This window comes from Mandrillus leucophaeus, unplaced genomic scaffold, assembly GCF_000951045.1.
Source record: "Mandrillus leucophaeus isolate KB7577 unplaced genomic scaffold, Mleu.le_1.0 Scaffold720, whole genome shotgun sequence".
Classification (NCBI taxonomy): Eukaryota; Metazoa; Chordata; class Mammalia; order Primates; family Cercopithecidae; genus Mandrillus; species Mandrillus leucophaeus.
This window is the reverse complement of record NW_012107809.1, coordinates 793168-815015: the sequence shown is the minus strand read 5'-3', so window position 1 is coordinate 815015 and position 21848 is coordinate 793168. Positions and strand designations below refer to the sequence as shown.

Here is a 21848-nt window from a genome sequence, read left to right as displayed (position 1 = left end):
CTACCTTGAGTCAACTTAGGCTTTAAAAATAGTGTCTTTTAAACCTTAATAATCCAAGCAATTTTCCTAACTTTTCCCTTTTTGTGCATAAATTCAGTGTACGTTTTACTAAATACTACATTGGTATTTAGCTATAATAAAAACGAAGTAAAAATTTACTTAAAGTATGGGAGCCCTGTATTGTAGTAGTAGAAATAATACTAGATAGGGATTAGGAGGCTATTCTGGTCTTTCCTCTGCCACTGGCTAACTGTATAACTTGCACAAGTCACTATACATCTTTGGACTTGTTTCTTCCTCTATAAAATAAGTTGGCTCTTACTACTATTATAATAGCAATATTACATAATTATTACTATTATTATTCTATATAATCAGAAATAACCATTGAGCGCATACTATATGTTGCATCTATATTGTCTCATTTTAACCTCTCAGCAACTCTATAAGGTATCTATTTTCATTTTAGATACTTTATTAATGTATAATGCACATAGAGGAATACATATGTAATAAGAGGACAGCTTAATGAATTTTTACAAATTGAATAAACCTATTAAAATACCCAGAACACTAAACAGAAGCCCTTCTCCTACCCTCTTTCAATCTTTAATCCCCATTACAAAGATAACTACTATTCTGGCAGCACAGATTAGTTTTTCTGGCAGCACAGATTAGTTTTTCAAATTCTTGAACTTCATATGAATAAAAGCATATAGTGTGTCTCTGTGATGTTTGACTTCTTTTGTTCAAATTATATTTGTGACATTTGGCCATATTGTTACATGTGTTTATAGATCATTTGCTTCCCAGTGTTCCACTGGATGCATATACCACACATTTATTTATCTATTCTATGGTTGGTAAATATTTGGGAAGTTTCAAGTTGGGGATAGTACAAATAAGGCTACTATTATCATTCTAGTATGTGTTTTTTGGTGAATGTATCTATATTCTGCTGTGGAGTATATACCTGGGAGTGTATTTTCTAGGTCCTAGAAATATTCATTCATTCATTCATGCATATTCATATTTGTATATGTTCATTTTTAGTAAATAACTGCCAATGAGTTTTCAAAAGTGTTAGTACCAGTTTACACTTCCACCAACAATGTATGAGAGTCGTAGTTTTGCTGTATGTCCTCACTGATGCTTGGTGTATTTCATCTTTGTCTTAGTCAGTCTGGCAGTGTATAGTAGTATTGCAATATGGTTTTAATTTTCTTATATAATGTGATGTAGGATTATTATCTTCATTTTAAAGTTGAAGATGTGGAGATGTTAAGTAACTTGCTCCAGGTCACAAAACTAGTAAGTAGTAGAGCCAGGATTCAAAACTAAATAGTCTGTCTCCAAAGTCTGCTACACTGTACTGCCTCCCTCCTGCCACCTTTGACAGCCTTTTCTTATTTTATAAGAAGATGTAAAATATCTTATAAAATAAAATACCTTGTACTTTTATTCATGGCAATTGATAGTCATATAAGAAAAGGAAAGGAAGTAGTAACACAGCCTTGAATTATATTTTTATTTTTTACTTTTGAAATATCTTTAAGAGTTATTTAAAATTATTCTAAATCTCATAGTATCTATGCTTTAGAAGACTTAACATACTGTATTTTTAAACTTACAGTGCAGATTTTCCTTCTTTGATTCATTCATAATATAACAAATGTGTTTGAGACCCTGCTGAGGGCCAGGGGTTGGTAAATACAGAGTTTTATATAGAATACATAGACATAAGACATAATCTCTGCTTTTAGGGGAAAAAATAGTGGTAAGTGACAGATAAGATACAGTGTGGTATTTGCTGTTATTACCTTTAAAGGGCGACTGGAGCATAGAACATCTAAGCCTGCTTGAAGGAGGCTGACAACCTCTTATTTTATATTTTAGTCTGTGTCTTTCGCTTTAAGTTGGAAATGTAATGCTAATGTTGGAAAATGTTGCTATACTTATGTTTGGCTAGAGGCAAGTTTTTTGTATTCAGAATTAAGTTTAAGTGTGGCTTAAGGGAATTGTGTTCTTACACATCTTTAAAACCTCTGTTACCTCTGTTTTATCATTACTGTTATTCAGTTATTATCTTTGAAATGCATTTCTTACTTATGAGCTTTTATATATGTCAGGAGAAAAAGTCCTTACAATTATACTATAGAATCCTTATTTAACAATAATAAAAAAAATAAAAATAAAAAATACACACACACACATTTACTATGGAAACCATTTATAAGACTGATATTAACAGAGTGAGCAAGATCAGCATTCTTTCATAAGCCTTTATGATAAAGGAGGTCCTATGTCTGATATTATTGTCTCAGTGTACGTAATAATGAATCTTAATTAGACGAGGGTTCTACTAAATAGACATTTTCTTTGTAAAAGAAAAAACCATACTCAGTGCAGTATTTCCTGAAGCGTTATACTAAGGAGCACTCATAAGATGCCCTGTGAAAAAGAGAATCTTGTTGTCAAATAAGGTTTGAGAAGGGCTGAATTGTATACCTTCTTAAGATGTACAGTGTATGTTACTATCTTAAAGACTATGAGAAGTCTTAACTCAACTATTTTAGCTTAGCATCTTCCAAGATCGTTTTAATAGAAGTATTTTTCCTGAGCAAGATCTATTAATATAGATGCATCTGTTAACATAATGGTCCTCAGGGCACTCTGAAAAACACAGAATTAGAGTATAAGTTGGAGATTCTGGTTCTGATTTTTTAAGCTTCTTATTCTTAGGACAGAAAATAGCATTTAAAAAACAGAATTATTGTATTTCACATAATTGAATAGTTAAACTTTTTAAGAAGTCTGACTATTGTTATTTCATACTACTTTGGGTAATAAAGCGCTGTTACCATCTAGTAATATCATCTGCTTTTGTTAGAAAATGAGAATTGGCTGGCAACTTATTTTTACTTGATTATTCAACTGTTCTTATTCATTCAGTGAAAATTACGAATATAAAACATTTCTTGGCACATTATGAGAAGAAAATCTTGAACTGTATAAACTACATTGATTGAAATGAACATAAAGGATTATAATTTGAATCTTAAGAGAAAATTTAACTTAATCCTTAGTCAAGGAGGATGAAAAAAATCGAGTTGTTATGGGCCAGTTTTGTGATGTGCTTGTCAAGATAACTGAGAAGAACCAGTTATGGGGTTCTCTATGAAAACTATCTCCAGTGCTGTAATACACTGTTTGTTATTTTCTGAAAGTTTACTGAGCTAAGCCCCACTATAGTATGCTGCAGTATTACATCTGCCGTTTCATGCTATTACAGTGTTCACTGAAGCATTGTCTTCTTTGGCCACTAAGTCTCAGAAATCATAGCTGATTAAAATGAAACTGTATTGTTACTATATACATGTATACATATGTTACTATATACATACATATATGATTATGTTAGGGATCCCAGACACTTTCCTTAGTCATTGTATAATCTGTTCAACTAATTACTTCCTAATTACTTCAGAAGTACTAGGACTACAATAAACTAAAAGAATAAGGCATTCTGGCTCAAATACTCTAATGAAAAAACAGCTTTATGCATTATTTTTTAAAACTAAAAAATTATGTAATACTGAAAATGTACCACACTTACATTAATCTTTCTTTGATTAAGAGAATTCTTCTGATTTTTCCTTAGTGTTGCAATTTTATATTTCAAAACTAGAGTTTTCAAGTACTGCAGGTAATAGAAAAATGACTGCTAATTTTTAAATAACTTCTATAGAAGTACAACATACATACTGGATAGCACACAAATCACGTCTATACAGATCAGTGAATTTTTACAAAGTGAACACACTTGCGTAACCTCCAGCTAGACCAAGAAACAGAATATTACCAGCACCTCAGAAGCCCCCTTAGGCACACGTCCAGATTCTGTCACGCTCATGGGTAAAAACTATTCTGCCTTCTGGCATCACAGATTAGTTTTGCTTATTTTTGTACTTTATAGAAATGAAATCATATATACTCTTGTGTGTTTGGCTTCTTTTGCTTTTCCTTATAATATTCAAGGTGTTGTAGAGAATTATAAATCATTCATTCTCATTGCTGTATTATAACCTATTGTATGAATATGCCACTGTCTAGTATACTGCTGATGGTAATTTGAGTTGTTTACATTTTCAGTTATTATCAATGGTGGTGCTGTGAATATTCTTATACACATCTCTTGGTGCACATATGTATGCATTAGGGTTTATAACTGAGAGTGGATTGCTAATTATCGTGGGATATGCACATCTGTTTAGTGTTAGTAGATATTGCTGGACAGTTTTCCACAGTGTTTGTGCCAAGTTCTACTCCTACTAGCTTTGTATGAGAAATTCATTTGCTCCACATCTTTTACATTTAGAATTGTCAGTCTTTTTCATTTTAGCTATTGTGACGGTTGTGTGTTTCATAGTGGTTTTATTTGCATTTCCCTGAAGACCAATGTGGTTGAGCAACTTTTCATGTGTTTATTGGTCCTTCAGGTCACTTCTTTTGTGAAGAGCCTCTATTTAAGTCTTTTGTCTGTTTGTGTCTGAGAGTCATCTATCTTTGTCTACCAGGAGTTCTTTATATATTCTGAATAGGAGTCTTTTGCCAGATATATGTACAGCAAATATATTCTTCCACTTTGTTACTTACATTTTTCTCTCTCTTAACAGTGTTTTTTGATGAACAGAAGTTTTTTTTTTTAATGTAATATAGTCAGTTCATGAATCTTCTTCCATTATGATTGGTACTTAAAAGAATCTCATCATAGAATCTTTTGAAATGATATTTGTAGAGTGAGATTTTTGCTATATAGTAGTAAGGCTTTTATTAGATATACTTTTGTTAGATAGCCAATGGTAGATTGGAGTGGAAGTAGGATTTTGTAAATGAAGCTGTCAATAAGTTTTGTTTTTCTTTTAGAAAAAACTAAAACATGAATGATTAGGAACATTTTTGTATTATGAGGAGATGTTTTAATGAAGGGAAAATTCATTCATCAGTTTTTTGTTTGATTAAATGCTCATAAGTCTGTTTTAATCTTAAACAAAAAATTGTTTCGCTTTAAACAATTTAGAAAAAACATTTTTACATATAAGATATTCTTGTAGTTTTCTATAGAGCCATCCGACTTTAAAAATCATGAAACGTATCAATACCAGAAAAATGTATCTAATGTTGTTCCAAATGTGGTTGATCATACTCGTGTCTAATAATTTTATTTTCTTTTAACATTTTTAGAACTCTTTGAAAATGAGCATGTACGTATTGGGCAAAAAGGTAAGCTTTTAATTATAAAAGTTATTATTTCTGAAAAGTGAGACAGTCCCAGGTAAATGTCTGCCTCAAATAACCTCCAAGGAAATTTAATCTCTGAAAGGCAAAAAACCTAAAGAGGGGTAATAGTTAACCATGTAGATTATATAATGAGAATCTTTATAAGTAGGGAAAATGCATCATTTTGGCTTTATCAATAAATATCAGAGAAAGAAGTACACAGCTGGTTCACTAAAAAGGAAATGCAGACACATATTCCTCAGGGATGTTAGCTTAATCCATTCGGCAGTAGAATTTCATTTTAAAATCAAAGAGGCAGGTTCTGTCTTTGATGCACCCACACACCTCTCATTAGAGTTAATGGGAATATGCTCCCGCATTAGGAGAAAATATAACTGTAATGGTTCCCAGTGACCATTCACAGTGGTGTGGCTTAATAACCAAAGTGGCTGTTAGTATTCTGGGGAATAATTTTTCCCTGTCTTTAGAAGATTCTTTTCCTTGTTTTTATAAATCCTTTTTTGTCTTTGAAATATGAAGTACAGATTGGTCTTTGTGTCAGAATGAACCTTCTATGGCAACTATATTGTCATGTACCAAATCCCTAGTTCAATTTTTAAAAATCGTATTTATTTAGAATTTATTTGTATGATTTGACACTTTTATTAAGAGCAATTGCAAATTAAAGAATATGTTTCATCTCTTTTTTATTTCATGATTCCTTTGTTTCTTCTGCTCATGTCATGTCATTTTCATTTAATATAAGATTATTTTTTCCATATCCTTTTAAGAAGAAAATATAAGGAAACAATACTGGTTAGATAAACATTAGCAGTTGCTTTGGTATGTCTTTTTTTGGTTTTGCTTCATTTTGTTTCTTTGGACCTTTATTTCCAGACTGAATAGCTGACATTTTTATTAAAGAAAATAAAAATTAAAATGAAAGCAAAAAATAACGTATTGATTGTGTGAACTTGGCTGCTTAAGAGTAATTTGATCCTTCTTACATGGTTATGAGATCTTTGTTTCTACGTCTTTTAAAATTCCTGTTTTCTGTTGATTTTCGCAAATAACTAAGAAGTCATTTAATAGAATAGATAGCTAACATTCTTATATACTGTAATTCTTAGCCTGAAACTTCATGTACCATACTATTTCCAAATATTAGAACATTCATGAGGTAGTAGAATATACATAAGAAATTTGGGGTTTCTGTAGCTATGAATTTACCTGATAATGGAATCTAAAAATTATTTCCTATATGTATATACATGCAGACACACACACACACACACACACACACACACTAGTTTCAGATCCATGGAGCTATAGTTAAATCAAAGTGATCTCAAAGTCCTTATTAAGTCCCTCCTTATCCAGACTGGGTAGGAGATGAAAGAGCTTAAAGCTTGCAACTGGGGCAAAGGTGGGGGGATGGGGGCTGCAAATAGGGCTGTATTGAAATCCAGAGAATAAGTTTTAAAAGGTAAAGATATGGTGTAATTATGTTAGATAGAAAGACTGACTGTCAGCTTCCCAAAAGATTTATAATTGAAGATTTCAGTGATATTTCTTACATTCTGAGTTTTCTAAGGAGATTTTCATATACTTTTGATAGTTCTAGCAGAACAAGATAGTGCTGCTGCTCAACAGTACATCAGACAAGGAAGTCCCACGGCACTGAGAGCTGAATTGTGGGCTCTCATTTTGAATATTTCCAGCCAACCTGAGGTAAGAAGAAAAAAAGGGTGGGTCAGATTTTAGCTTTGGGGTATTTATTTTTCAAAGACCAGTTATTCAAAATAGGAAAAAACTTTTGTTTCTTAATCTATTATTAACCCCCTTTTGAAATTTTCAAAATCACTATAGTTTTAGGTTCTAAAATAAGATTTAACATATAATTTAATCATTGTCTGCTTAATATACATGTTTTTGTTATTAATAATTAATGAAATGGTGTGATCTTACATATACAACAAAACAGTAAGTAAAATTTTGAGAAGTGGAGGCTGACAATTTAGATCCGTGAAGATGTGTGGTAGAATAAGGATGTTAGACTACAGAGAAATAAAGAAAGGCAACTCAGGTTAAGTAAATGAATTCTTTGTCCCTATAGTTACCTTTGAAATATGCACTATTTTTATGGTTCTAGAAATTGACAGATTAAGTGGGAATGGTTTTTTTTATATGTAAGAACATTTTATTTTAGGAAATATGAATATGAAAAGAGATCACCAATAGATGGGTAATAGATTAAATAAAACAAAATTATATAAGACATTGATTCTTGAAATATTCTTAGTGGGGATTTTTTGTTTGTTTTTTGCTTAAGCCCATTAATCATAGAAGTTATCCATTTAAAAGATTTTAATGAATAGCACACTAATAGTTTTCTAGCCTGGTGGTTAAAAACATGGGTCTTGGAATCATACAGACCTGGTTTCAACTTCTAGCTCCCCCAGCTTACTAGAAATATATCATTGAGCAAGTTCTTTTATTTCTTCAAATCTCAGTTAACCCACACTTAAATATAGGTAATAATATTTATATCACATAATTATTGTCAGAATTAAATGAAATAATGTACCTGTACTTTTAACATAGTGCCTGGAACATAAATGGTCACTATTAATAAAAGTAATCATAAGAGTTACATATTACATATAATTATGTTATAAGTTAATTATAATTAATAATGATGTTTTTAAAGAAAATCAAATGTTATTAATACTATTATAAAAACTATACCTCTAACCCTTGCAAACTATGTATACGTGCATGTGTGTATACTGTGTTTTAAATCTCCCTCTGAACAGCTCTGTCAAAAATCACTTGCTTCCTTTTTGTAACAATAAAGCTTGTAATTTATTTCAGATCAGTTTTAGATAAATGATATTGCTAGCCTTTTATAGTGACACTTTAGAGAAAATAGGATATAAAATAGATTTGAGTATATATTGGGCATTTTTTTTGAGTGTATCAATTCTTGTAGAAGATACAACTCTTGTCCTGATCTAACTTTGTAGATGCGCTGCCAACTTAACTGTATAGAAATTGGATTAACAAATTCTGTCTCTTTGCAGAGGAATCACTGCCATTTCTAAAACAAATTTAGAATATTTCCAGAAGTATCATCCTAATAACCCCACATAATAATAAAATAATAATCCCCGGTAATCATTATTTTTTACAGTGTTCAAAGGTCGTTTTTACTACTTATAGACGTTTTCTTGTAAAAAGAAAAAAAATTTTTAAGGTGATTTTTACCCTTGAATTTTGGAGCTAATAGCCATCTGAATTTTCTAATTGCAAAGTGACAAGTCTATTCAATATCTGTAAATAGAAATTAATATTTTCAGAAAAGCAACCCTGAGTTTTTGATTAAAGCATCTTTTATCACTTACAGTTAATTTCAGCTATAAAAGTGTGACCCCAGTGAACTATAGTAGTTCCAAAATAATTGTTGTAGGTGGTGCATTAGAGAGACAGAAAGAGAGAAGGAAAAAGAATACTACTTCTTATTAAGAATACCTTATTGAAATTTTTTGTTGAATCGCTTTTCAGTCACATAAAATAAGCTGCACATATAATTGTAGTCATAGTTGAGGAGTTAGACATAAGTGGAAGATTTTACATTTCACAAACATAAAGCTATTCTTTAAAATCTATTTCAATACAAAGACTTTGAATATAATACTTGTGGTTCCTGGTAAATTCTTTTCATAGTTTGAATAGAATATTAACTTTCATTTTTTTAAGAAAATCTGTGTTAGGTTTAAAAAGATTTCTTTCGTATATTTCCTTTTCTACACATTTCTAGGTATGTGTCAAAATATCCATATTTAATAAACATTGTTCATATTTTAAAAATTTTTAAATTTCAGTTTGCTAATTAAAGACAAAATGTTCCTCTACTTTTGCTCTAGGTATTTGCTTACTGATAAAATAACCAAGACTAATATTAACAAATAAGATTTTCTTTAGTGATTTCTTAGGAAGATTCTTACAACCTTGCCTTGGCCCATAATGATGCCTGACCTGCCTGGATTTTTGTGGTCAACTCACTTAGTCTTCACAGTGCCTGTTTCTGACCTCTACTCTCTTCAATCCCTTCTCTTCAGTCTTAGCAAAATACGTCACCTCCCGATACTTAGAGAAAACAGAAGTCATCGTTAGAAATTCGTTCAAATTCTTCCTGCCAAACTTGTAAACTTAATTGCATCAGCACCTGGTCCTTTCCTCATCTACTTTTATTTAAATGGAAGAAATGTCAAACTGGGCACAGTGACTCAGGCCTGTAATCCCAGCATTTTGGAAGGCCGAGGCAGGTGGATCATGTGATTTTGTGAGTTCGAGACCAGCCTGGCCAACGTGGAGAAACCCCGACTCTACTAAAAATACAAAAAATTAGCCAGGCATGGTAGTTCATGCCTGTAATCCCAACTACTTGGGAGGCTGAGGCATGAGAATCACATGAACCCAGGAGGTGGAGGTTGCGGTGAGTGAGATCATGCCACTGCACTCCAGCCTGGGCAACAGAGCAAGATTCTGTCTCCAAAAAAACAAAAGAAAAGAAAAGAAATGTCTACCTCTTATACCTGTTGTCAGTATTTAACCTCATTGACTACTCCTTTATTGAAATATTCCTTTGCTTTTGTGACACAGTGCTCTTTCTGGCATTCTTCATTGGTGGAGGGTCTTCTTTGTCTTATCAGTTAGGATTCTTGAGGGTCATTCTCTTCTTCATACATTCCTTAGCAAATACTACAAACTCCCAAAACCTCAGTTACCAATTACCTCAAATCTATATACTTTCTTCTCAGATCTCTCTTTTCTAAACCTCAAATGCAGCTGCTTAGTGCACCTAAGCACTTGTGTATCTCACAAGCACCTCCAATTCAAGATGTCAACACTCTTCCTAAATTCCTTTTTCAGTACCATTGTCCATCAAGGAACCATAGCCAGAAACCTGGTGTCATCCCTAACTCCTGAATATCATATTACTCAATTATATTACTCAATAATTCCTTCTTGATTTAACTCCTAAACATGTTTCACTACCACTCTCATTTCAAAATACCATCATTTCTTGCCTGAATTAAAAAAAAAAAAACTTTCTACCTTATCTTTCTGACTTCAGCCTTGTTCCCTATGAAATCATTATTATTATTATTATTGTTATTATTAATTAATTTATTTATTTTGAGATGGAGTCTCACTCTGTCATCCAGGCTGGAGTGCAATGGCGTGATCTCGGCTCACTGCAACCTCCGCCTCCTGGGTTCACGCCATTCTCCTGCCTTAGCCTCCCCAGTAGCTGGGACTACAGGCACCCACCACCATGCCCAGCTAATTTTTTTTGTGTTTTTCAGGAGAGACGGGGTTTCACTGTGTTAGCCAGGATGGTCTCAATCTCCTGACCTCGTGATCCGCCTGCTTCAGCCCCCCAATACCCTACTCTTTAAAAAACTGAAATCTAGTGATATGGTTTGGCTGTGTCCCCACCTAAATCTTACCTTGAATTGTACTTCTCATAATTCCCACATGTCATGGGAGGGACTAGGTGGAGATAATTAAGTCATGGGAGCAATTTCTCCCATCCTGTTCTCATGATAGTGAGTGAGTTCTCATGAGATCTGATGGTTTGGTTTTGTAAGGTGTTTCCCCCTTCACTGGGTACTCGTTCTCTCCCCTGCTGCCCTGTAAAGAGTTACTTTCTGCCATGATTGTAAATTTCCTGAGGCCTCCTCAGCCATGTGGAACTGTGAGTCAATTAAACCTCTTTCCTTTATAAATTATCCAGTCTTGGGTATTTCTTCATAACAGCATGAGAATGGACTCATATAGTAAATTGGTACTGCAGAGAGTAGGGTGCTGCTATAGATATCTGAAAATGTGGAAGTGACTTTGGATCTGGTTAATAGTCAGAAGTGGGAATAGTTTGGAGGGCTCAGAAGAAGACAGGAAAATGTGGGAAAGTTTGGAACTTCCTAGAGACTTGCAGGGCTCAGAACACAGGAAGATTTGGGAAAGTTTGGAACTTCCTAGAGACTTGTTGAATGGCATTGACCAAAATGTTGACAGTGATATGGACAATGAAGTCCAGGCTGAGATGGCCTCAGATGGAGATGAGAAACTTTTTGGGAACTGGAATAAAGGGGACTCTTGTTATGCTTTAGCAAAGAGACTGGCAGCATTTTGTCTCTGCCCTAGAGATCTGTGTAACTTTTGTCAATTGAGAAAAATGACAAGTCACAATTAGGAGGTTTGTTTGCCAAAGTTAAGGATGTGCATCCTGGAAACAGGTCTATGCCTTCTCCAAAGATGATTTTGAGGGCTCCAAATTTAAAGGGGAAAGAGTGAGATATTGAGAAGTACACAATTTTCATGTAAGAGGTGGGTGGGAAAAATAGTTATTCATGCCTTTGCCTGGCTCAGTGAATCTGCATTTTTTTTTTAACCTAAGATGACACAGACAAATGCAGCGAGGAAAAATGTGGGGAATCTGCATTTTTCCATAAGGTAACCTAGAAAAAAATGGGGCAGGGAAGCAATCAGATATGCATTTGTCTGGTGGGCAGGGAGGTGACTGCACCTGTGAAAGTAAGCTATCAATTTACATTGCCATAGTGAAATTTTAACAGAAACACTTTAGGGTAAAGATCTTCAAGCTCACTAGGAATTTCCTTGTGAGTAAAATATGGGGGAGGTGTGTAGCTTTTCATCTTATAATCATCTTTTTTAAGAAACAAAAGGGGAGGCAGTTTTGCATGACCCAATTCCCACCTTGACTTTGCCCTTTAGCTTAGTGATTTGGGGACCCCAAGATTTATTTTCCTTTCACACTTTGCACTTGAGAGAGATGATTTAGGGTAAGTATCTGGTGGAAGAAATTTCTAAGCGGCAAAGCATTGAAGAGGTGACAGAGCATGAAAGTTTGGAAAATTTGCAGCCTGACAATGTGGTAGAAAAGAAAAACCCATTTTCTGGGTAGAAATTCAAGCTGGCTGCAGAAATTTGCATATGTAATGAGGAGCCAAATGCTAATTGCCAAGACAATGGGGAAAATGCCCCCAGAGCATGTCAGAGACCTTCACAGCAGCCCCTCCCATCACAGGCTTGGAGGCTTAGGAGGGAAAAATGGTTTCCTGAGCCAGGCCCAGGGTCCCCCTGCTCTGTGCAGCCTCAGGACATGGTACCCTGTGTCCCATGCTTCAGCTTCAGCCGTGACTAAAAGGGACCATGGTACAGGTCAGGCCATTGCTTCAGAGGGTGCAAGCTCCAAGACTTGGCAGCTTCCATGTACACAGAAGTCAAGAATTGAGGTTTGGGAACCTCCACCTAGATTTCAAAGAATATGTGATGGATATCCAGGCAAAAGTCTGCTGCAGGGGTAGAGCCCTCATGGAGAACCTCTGCTAGGGCAGTACAGAAGGGAAATGTGGATTGGAGCCCCCATACAGAGTCCCCACTGGAGCTGTGAGAAGAGAGTCACCATCCTCCAAACCCCAGAAGCTTGCACTGTGTGCCTGAAAAAGCTGCAGACACTCAATGCCAGCCTGTGTAAACAGCCCTGAGCAGGGCTGTACGCTGTAAAGCTACAGGGGCAGAGCTGGCCAAGGCCGTGGGAGCCTACCTCTTGCATTGGCATAGTTAATGCCAGAATGAGTTGAGACTTTGGAGGACTGTTGGAAGGGCGTGACTGTGTTTTGAATTGTGAGGACATGAGATTTGGGAGGGGCCAGGGTGGAATGATATCAGTTGGCCATGTCCCCATCCAAATTTCATCTTGAATTATGGTTCCCATAATCCCTACATGTCATGGATGGGACCAGGTGGACATAATTGAATCATGGGTGTGGTTTCCTCCATTTTGTTCTTATGATAGTGAGTTAGTTCTCATGAGATCTGATGGTTTTATAAGGGGCTTCCCCCTTTGCTGGGCACTCATTCTCTCCCCTGTTTCCCTGTGAAGAGGTGCCTTCTACCATCATTGTAAGTTTTCTGAGACTTCCACAGCCATGTGGAACTGTGAATCAATTAAACCTCTTTCCTTTATAAATTACCCAGTCTCAGGTATTTCTTCATAGCAGCGTAATAATGGACTAATACATCTGATATCACAGCTCTTCTGGTTAAAGACTTTTTAAAATCCTGTATTTGAAACACCTTAACATTCTTCCTCTTTTCCCTATGTTTGTGCATGTTCCATCTACTTTAAAACAAATCTTTTGTTCTGCCTTTTCCTTCCTCTCTACTCACTCCTTCCCATAGCATTATACATTCTCAAGTCTTTTCTATCTTAGGAATAAAAGTAAATCTTAAACCTCATGTCTTTCCTAGCCATCTCCCTCTCCCTTTCCTTCCTTTCACAGCTACACCTGTGAAACAAAATTCTGTGCTAGACTTAATTTCATAATTACTTGATTGTATTAATATGAGTTAAGTAATGCTGAGTTAATCACTTGATCTCATTAATTACTCAGCCAATTGTAGTCTGACATACACCCACCCCCACTATATGACTACAACTACCCTAATTAAAGTCACCAAGGAATAGTGGACATATTTTAGTTCTTATACCTACAGTATTGATATCAGTGCCTACTTGATCCTTGAAATATTCTTGGTCTTTACTTTAGTTCACCCTGTTTTCTTAGCTCTTCGTTCTCTTTTCTTTGTTTAGTCTCCATTTGGATTTCTCTGCTGGACCTTAAGTGCATGTATTTCTCAGAATTCCATTTTGATCTTATTCTATACATTTTTCCTGAACTGCCTCATCACAAATCACCTATTCCCTAATGGCTTCAACTCTCTTTTCAATCCAAGCTTTTGTTTAAGCCTAAAATTTTTCATTTCTAGTTGCCTAGAGTAGCAGTCTTCAGCCTTTTTGGGACCAGGGACCAGTTTCACGAAAGACATTTTTTTCCATGGATGGGGGTGTGGGTGGGAATGGTTTCATAATGAAACTGTTCCACCTCAAATCAGGCATTAGTTAGATTCTTATAAAGACCACACAACCTACATCCCTCTCACATGCAGTTCACAATAGGATTTACACTCCTATGAGAATCTAATGCCACTGCTGATCTGACAGGCAGCAATGCTTCCTGGCCCACCGCTCACCATCTGGCCCAGTTCCTATAAGGCCACGGACTAGACTGGTACCAGTCTGCATGCTGGGGATTGGGAACCCTGGCTAGAGAACTCCATTATATGTTTCATATATTTCAGATTCAAAAATATATCATATGTCTAAAAGAAAAATATATCATATGTCTAAAAGAAAAGGCATAATCTATACCTCAATATTTTCTACAAGACACGTTGAATTGTCTTTGCACCGTGTTGTTCTCTCCCTGAAATGCCTTCTCTGCCTTTTGTCTACTCATCTTACAAGTAGCTATAAACTGTTAGGAATTCTTTGGGTTTTTTCATTTCTCAAGAGTTTATTTGTTTTTCTTAAGTTAAGACAGTGTAAATCTGTGTAAAATACCAAAAAAGTAACTGAAATTAAAATATTCTCTGATGCTAAAAATTGGGCTACTTTGTTTTTCAAAGATTGCTTTTTATAATGATGTTGTATTACTCTTACATATATATACATTACCAGAGCTTATACTAAATAGTCTTTTAAAATATTCTGTTTATATTGGTAATCATTAAATTTTATAGATCCTTATATATTTTATCAGATAAATTAAAATATTAACATAAAAATTTGTCTCATTGATTGTAAGCATATGGTGTAATTCTGACTTTCCTACCAATGTTTTTCTCTCATGTTACATGGATAAATTACACTAAAAACTATTGAAACCAATAGCATAGACTGAGGATTATGGAAACTATTTCAGTCACCAGCTATGACAGTTAACTTGGCCAGATCTCATTTTTTAAATGTGAAAATTCAGAAAAGAAACTAGATATTTCCAAAGTCTCTTTTAGGTCACAGATTCTCCGATATGTTTTTTTACCTCTAGAATTTAGAATAGATTTTTGTCTAAGCACTGTTATCTGTTTAAAGTCATAGTTACGAATTTATTCATAGCATTTAGATTGTGCCTAATCTTTTAGGAAACCATCTTTAGTTATTCAAATTGGTGACTGGGGATCCTTGTATGAGTACAAATTATTAACTGCATACTCTCCTGCTATTCAGGCAGCAACCAGCCCTATAACTAGTTTAGATGCTTTTAGATCTTTAAGCACTATAATTAATTGGGTGGGAAAATAATGTGTTTTACTTAATTCAGTTTACTATTTGCATCCATTTGGGAGAAAACTCACAATTTGAAATCCACATAAAAATTTTGTTTTGAAAAAATAAAGGGATCTGGAGGTATATGATTTTGTCCATGTGTCAATAAAATATACTGCTCAGTGGTTGATAAAGAACAGCTGAACTCTTAAGAACTCTGTCCAAGCTTATGCCTAAGTCACTAGATAACAAAGGTCTTGATTTAGTCTAAAGCTCTCTGAGGTTAGGTTACTTGTCTATCTAGATTACTGCTATATATCTATCTTCTACCCGGAAATATTAAACATCCAATAAAATTTTCAATGAAATATACTAAAAGTTGAGTTAATGTCCTGTACAGGGACGTAGATGAAGCTAGAAACCATCCTTCTTAGCAAACTATCACAGGAACAGGAAAACAAGCACTGCATGTTCACACTTATAAGTGGGAGTCGAACAATGAAGACACATGGACACAGGGAGGGGAACATCACACACCGGGGCCTGTCAGAGGGTAGGGGATTAGAGGAGGGATAACGTTAGGAGAAATACCTAATGTAGGTGATGGGTTGATGGGTGCAGCAAACACCATGGCACGTGTATACCTATGTAACAATACTGCATGTTTTGCACATGTACCCCAGAACTTAAACTATAATAATAAAAATATATATATATACACACACACTAAAGGTTTAATATTGTTAAGCTATATGATATGTTATTCAAGAGAACAAGGAAAAGTAAAAAAAATAATTATTTCTTATGTATATATTATCTTTGTTAGATGAAAACATCAGTAAGTTTTTAAATTTTACTTTATATTTTAATAGACATTAAAAGGGTTATATTGGGGAAAGCCAATATATTTTAAGTAGTTATAATTATGTCATGGTTGTCAAATGACGTTAATAAAACTTAGCAGCCATTTGTAATCAAATCTTTAAATGAATTACTGAAAAATAATACAACTATTTCCCCAAACCAATAATAAATTTAAACAGAAACGTCAAAGCTCTTTTCATTAGAATTGGGAGTAAGGCAGTGATTATTCACCAGTATTATTTGTCATAGATTTTGAGGTCCTAGCTGAAGATGTGGAAATGAGTTGATTTATGTTTGGGGAAAGCAGAGATACAGCCATCTTCTTTGCAGATGATCATGACTGTATACCCAGAAAACCCAACAGATTTTTTAAAAATTACAAACAGAGGGATATGAAATAGATATACAAAATCAAGCCTTTTCTCTATTATCAATAATGAATTAGAAATATAATAGTGAAAAAATACCTCATTTTCAATAGTAGAAGCATTAAAATATCTGTAAGATAAATTTAGCAGGACAGGATCCATAGGAGGAAAATTATAATACTCTATAAAGAGCAATAATATTTAACTCTTACATAGCACTTACCCTGTGCCAGATACTATTCAGAGCATATTACATGTATTAATTCATTTATTTTTCACATCAACCTACAGAAAAGTTGCTGTTATTTTCGTCATTTTACTGAGGCTCAGAAAAGCTTGTTAATTTACCTAGGGTCACACAGCTGAGCTCTGCATCATTCTTGGATGGAGAGCCTTAATGTCATTCATAAAAACAGGAAAGTCTTAATATTATAAAATTTGTCAGTTTTTCCAAAACAAATTTATTAGAGTATTAATTTTATTTTTAACTGGATGAAATTATCTTAAAGTTCTCATGGAGATTAAATGTTTAAGAATAGTCTGATAAATTATGAAAAATAATGAATGGTGAGTCCATAGATAGATTCAGGTCTAGCATTTTATTTCAATTGCAAATGCATGGTTTATTTAATAAATGATGCTGATAATTGACCATCCTTCTGAAAGAAAACAGACCTTTTGATAACTAGGTACAAGAATAAATTCCAGGTGGATTATAAATAATAAAAAAAATTTAATTGACAATTTTAGAAATAAAATTAGGAAAATATTTGTATAAACATGTGGTGGGGCAGCCTTGCCCAAATCTAGTAGGAAAACCCAAAGCCCTAGAGTACTTTTTAAAAATGGTCAATGTATGTTGGCAAGGAAGTGGAGAAAAGGGAACCCTCCTTCACTGTTGGTGGGAATGTAAGTTAGCAGAACCACTGTGGAGAAAAATTTGGAGGTTCTTCAAAATACTAAAAATAGAGCTACCATATTATCCAGCAATCCCACTCCTACATATATCCCCAAAAGAAAGGAAATAAGTATATCGAAGCGATATCTGCACTCTCATGTTTATTGCAGCACTATTCACAATAGCCAATATTTGGAAGTAACCCAAATTTTTATCATTAGAGGAATGCATAAAGAAAATGTAGTACAAATATACAACAGAATACTCTTCAGCCATGAAAAATAGTGAGATCCTGTCACTTGCAACAACATGGATGGAACTGGAGGTCATTATGTTAAGTAAAATAAGCCAGTCATAGAAAGACAAACTTTGCAGGATCTCACTTACTCATGGGAGCTAAAAAGTAAAACAATTGAACTCATGGAGATAGAGGATAAAAGGGTGGTTACCAGAGGCTGGTAAGGGTAGTGCAGGTGCAGGGGAAGTGGGGAAGGTTAATGGTTACAAAAAATAGAACAAGTGAATAAGACCTAGTAATTGCTAGCACAACAGAGTGACTATAATAAAAATAATTATACTTTTAAAAATAACTAAAATACTGTAATTGGATTGTTTGTAACACAAAAGATAAATGCTTGAGGCATTTACCCTGATGTGATTATTACACACTGCATTCCTATATCAAAATATCTCATGTAACTCATAAGTATATATATCTACTATATACCCACAAAAATTAAACAGAAAAATAAATTGTCAATCTATACCATAAACCAAAATCAAGTAACACATTTTTGCATTACAAATGACAGTTAATCTTCCTTATAAACAACAAATCTAACAAATTATTAAGAGAAAGATAATCTAATAGAAAAATAGGTATATGTTATGAATGACAAATCATTGAAATGAAAATTCAAATGGCCAATAAATATATGAAAGGTTCTTCAACTGTATTATGAGTTAGGAAAGTGCAAATAAATACATCGAGATGTTTCTCAAGCATGAAAATGTTTAAAAGAGGTGAGTACATATATCAAATGTGCTCTCATGTTGCTGGTGGGAATTCGAATTGATTTTTTTTTCTGCGATTAGTCAGGCAATTTGTAGCCCAGTTTAAGATACATAACAGCCTTGGCCAGGCACGTTGGCTCATGCCTGTAATCCCAGCACTTTGGTCAGGAGATGGAGACCATCCTGGCTAACACGGTGAAACGCCATCTCTACTAAAAATACAAAAAATTAGTCAGACGTGGTGTCAGGCGCCTGTAGTCCCAGCTACTCCTGAGGCAGGAGAATGGCGTGAACCTGGGAGGCGGAGCTTGCAGTGAGCTGAGATCGTGCCACTGCACTCCAGCCTGGGCGACAGAGCGAGACTTCGTCTCAAAAAAAAAAAAAAAAGAAAGAAAGAAAGAAAGATACATATAGCCTTCAGCCTATAATCCTGCCTTTGCCAATTTATTCTGTAGATATAAAAGCATAGTGCCTAAGGATATTTATTACATTATTTGTAGGGACAAACAACCTGAGTATCCATCTGTTCAGGTTGTATGATTAAACAAATTGTGTCAAATCTATTCAGGGATATGATTAAACAAATTGTGTCAAATCTATACCACAGCTTTAAAAATATTAAAATATATGTAACTATTAAAAAGAATGAGTTAAATGTGTATTGTTTAACAAGAAGGAAAACCATGATATAGCATTAGGTTAGAGAAGCTGAATAATGAGTATGGTATGATTCCATTTCATATTGAAAAACGACAACACAAACGCCCAACTATGATTACATAGTCATATAAGCATGGAGATAGGTATAAGCATGGAAGAATACAAATTACAAATAACACCACAAATACAATACCAAATACAAATAATATTAGTTATTTTGGGACAGTTGAATGAAAGGAAAAAAGATGCTTAACTTTTTCTTTATTTTACTGTAGATTGTTTCACTTATTTTAATGGTCATATATTAGTTTGTAATTTTAAACTTATTTTTAAAAAGGAGCAAACCCCTAAACGTAGCTTTTGCATTACTTTACTTATGCCAACTGGCAGGAATTGATATTTGAATTAGGTGCTGTTTCCACCATTAAGGAGCCTGCATTCTAGCCAGAGAGATGGATTCAGTAGATACAATGGAAGATAAATAAAATAGTAAAATAATTTTGCTTTAGTTAAAAAATGAAAACATCAATGATAACCAATTAAGGCTTTTTAATTAAAATTTAAATGACTAAAAATAGCCAGTAAAGGCCCAGATCATCGTTAGGCAAAGAGCACTTTGACTCAAGCCAAAGAACTATGTATTAAACATCTTTCGCGATGTAGAAATCATATTTCAGAAAACATAAAGTCAGATTTTATCCTGGCAAGGCAGCTACATGCAGTAAATATTCCTCCTTATCCCAGACGACCCTATCCCACAACCCTTCTGTGAGGTCAGGAGTCATACAGATCCGCGTGTGCTAAATTTTGCTTTTGGGTTTGAGAGGAGGCTAGGGCTAACGTGCCTGAGAGGTGAAAGGAGGGATTTGGAGGAATACGTGGGTCAGCTAAAGCAACGAGATAATATTTCCATCTCTCGTTAGCATAACTGTTACCCAGTTGATCCCTACCTTCATCCTTAAGGCCCCGACCAACTATGAACCTGATGCTTAACTTGATTACTGTCTCTAGTCCCTCCTCCCACTTTCTTTCCTCCCTTATTCTCTCCACTTTCCATTTTCCCTCTCTTCCACTTCTTATTCTCTATTGCATTAAACATTAGCCTAATCTCATAATTGTGCAGTTAATAAGATTTTATAATATTGTGGGGCCATATTTTTGTATTTATTTATTTATTTATTTAAGAGATTGGGTCTCATTCTGTCTCCCAGGCTGGAGAGCAGTGGCTCAATCATAACTCACTGTAACTTCAAACTCCTGAGCTCAAGCATATGGGACCATATTCTACTATTAAAAGCTGACTTACTTTATATGCTATATGATTGCTTTTACTACCAGGAGTGCTTTGTTATGCTTAAACTTTTTATTTTGTAATAATTTAGGTATTAGAAAGGCAGTGTAAAGTAATCCTTCTGAGTTTTTTGTATAGGTTGTGGGGCCAGGTTTCCTGAGGTTAAATCTTACTAGCTTTATGGTCTTGGATAGCAAGTTACTTTTTTCTCTTGGCTTCAGTTTCTCAAGCATAAATGGGAATAATAATCACTGACCTAATTCATTTTGTTGGTTTGGGATTAAATGAGTTAACTCTTGTAAAGTGGGTAAAATAGTGCCTGGTGCCTATAAATACTCAATAAATGCTGTATTTGCTATTAAAGCTAATTTATAGTTAACTTAGCAAATATTGACTGAATGCTCACTAGGTGCCAGACGTTATCCTAAGTGATAGGAGTAAGTATATTTATTGAACATCTACTGTTAGGCATGAGGGTTATAGTAGTAAATAAAACTGAGTTCCTGTCCTTCTTAGTGTTTGGAATGCTATTGATTATTATTTGAATTTGAGGCTGACTTTATAAATGTGATTGACCTTTAATTTTTTTTGTTTTACTTTTAAATTTAGGATGTCTTGTATTATGAGCAGCTTAAGACCAATGTGATACAACATGACCTTTTGGTGGACAGTCTAATCTATAAAGTAAGTAAAAGTCAACTTAGTTTTTTCCTTTTCATTAATATCATTAAAAATTGAGATTCTTTAGTGTGCAGAGCCTGTACTATGTATAATGATATATATTAACCTTGAAAAATAATTTTAAGTGATTAGATGTATACATATAAAGTTGGTGTTCAAAATTTGCAGTTTCCATTTTATGTTATCTTCTTTCCCTTTGAAGCTGTCTTCATGATTCTTTTTTAGTCCTACTTTTTGATGAAGATAATAAGCATTTCTTATATCTCTAAATTCAGGCTTTCTACACAAACCAAGTAAAAAGGCAACTGAAAAGCAAAACCGGATTATAATATTTTTATCTTATGATTCTTTAGGGCCTACTTGTGTATTCTCTTTATATTGAAGTCCTTTTTAATTTTTAATTTCTTTTAGTTTCTAGACATATGGCTAAGTATATCTCAAGTTTTAAGGTAGAGATACATTGAGATTTTGCCTCCAAGCATCTGATAATCAAGTTGAGGGCTGAGTTAATGCTTTCATCACTGAGCCAAACAGGGTCCGTTTTCCAGTACACAATAGAAAGCCAAGCACCAAATCACTGGGTTTTTGTAG

General features: G+C 34.2%; 1 protein-coding gene across 2 annotated transcripts in view; it reads left to right on the top strand.

Moving 5' to 3' along the window:
- The window catches only part of TBC1D19 (TBC1 domain family, member 19), a 164540-nt gene that overhangs the window by 77499 nt on the left and 65193 nt on the right, over positions 1-21848 (top strand). For both annotated transcript variants that reach the window (XM_011965344.1, XM_011965343.1), the window contains 3 exons: positions 5245-5283; positions 6899-7011; positions 21186-21260. In XM_011965344.1, coding sequence (XP_011820734.1) covers positions 5245-5283; positions 6899-7011; positions 21186-21260 — 227 coding nt within the window. The remainder of the gene's footprint in view (positions 1-5244; positions 5284-6898; positions 7012-21185; positions 21261-21848) is intronic.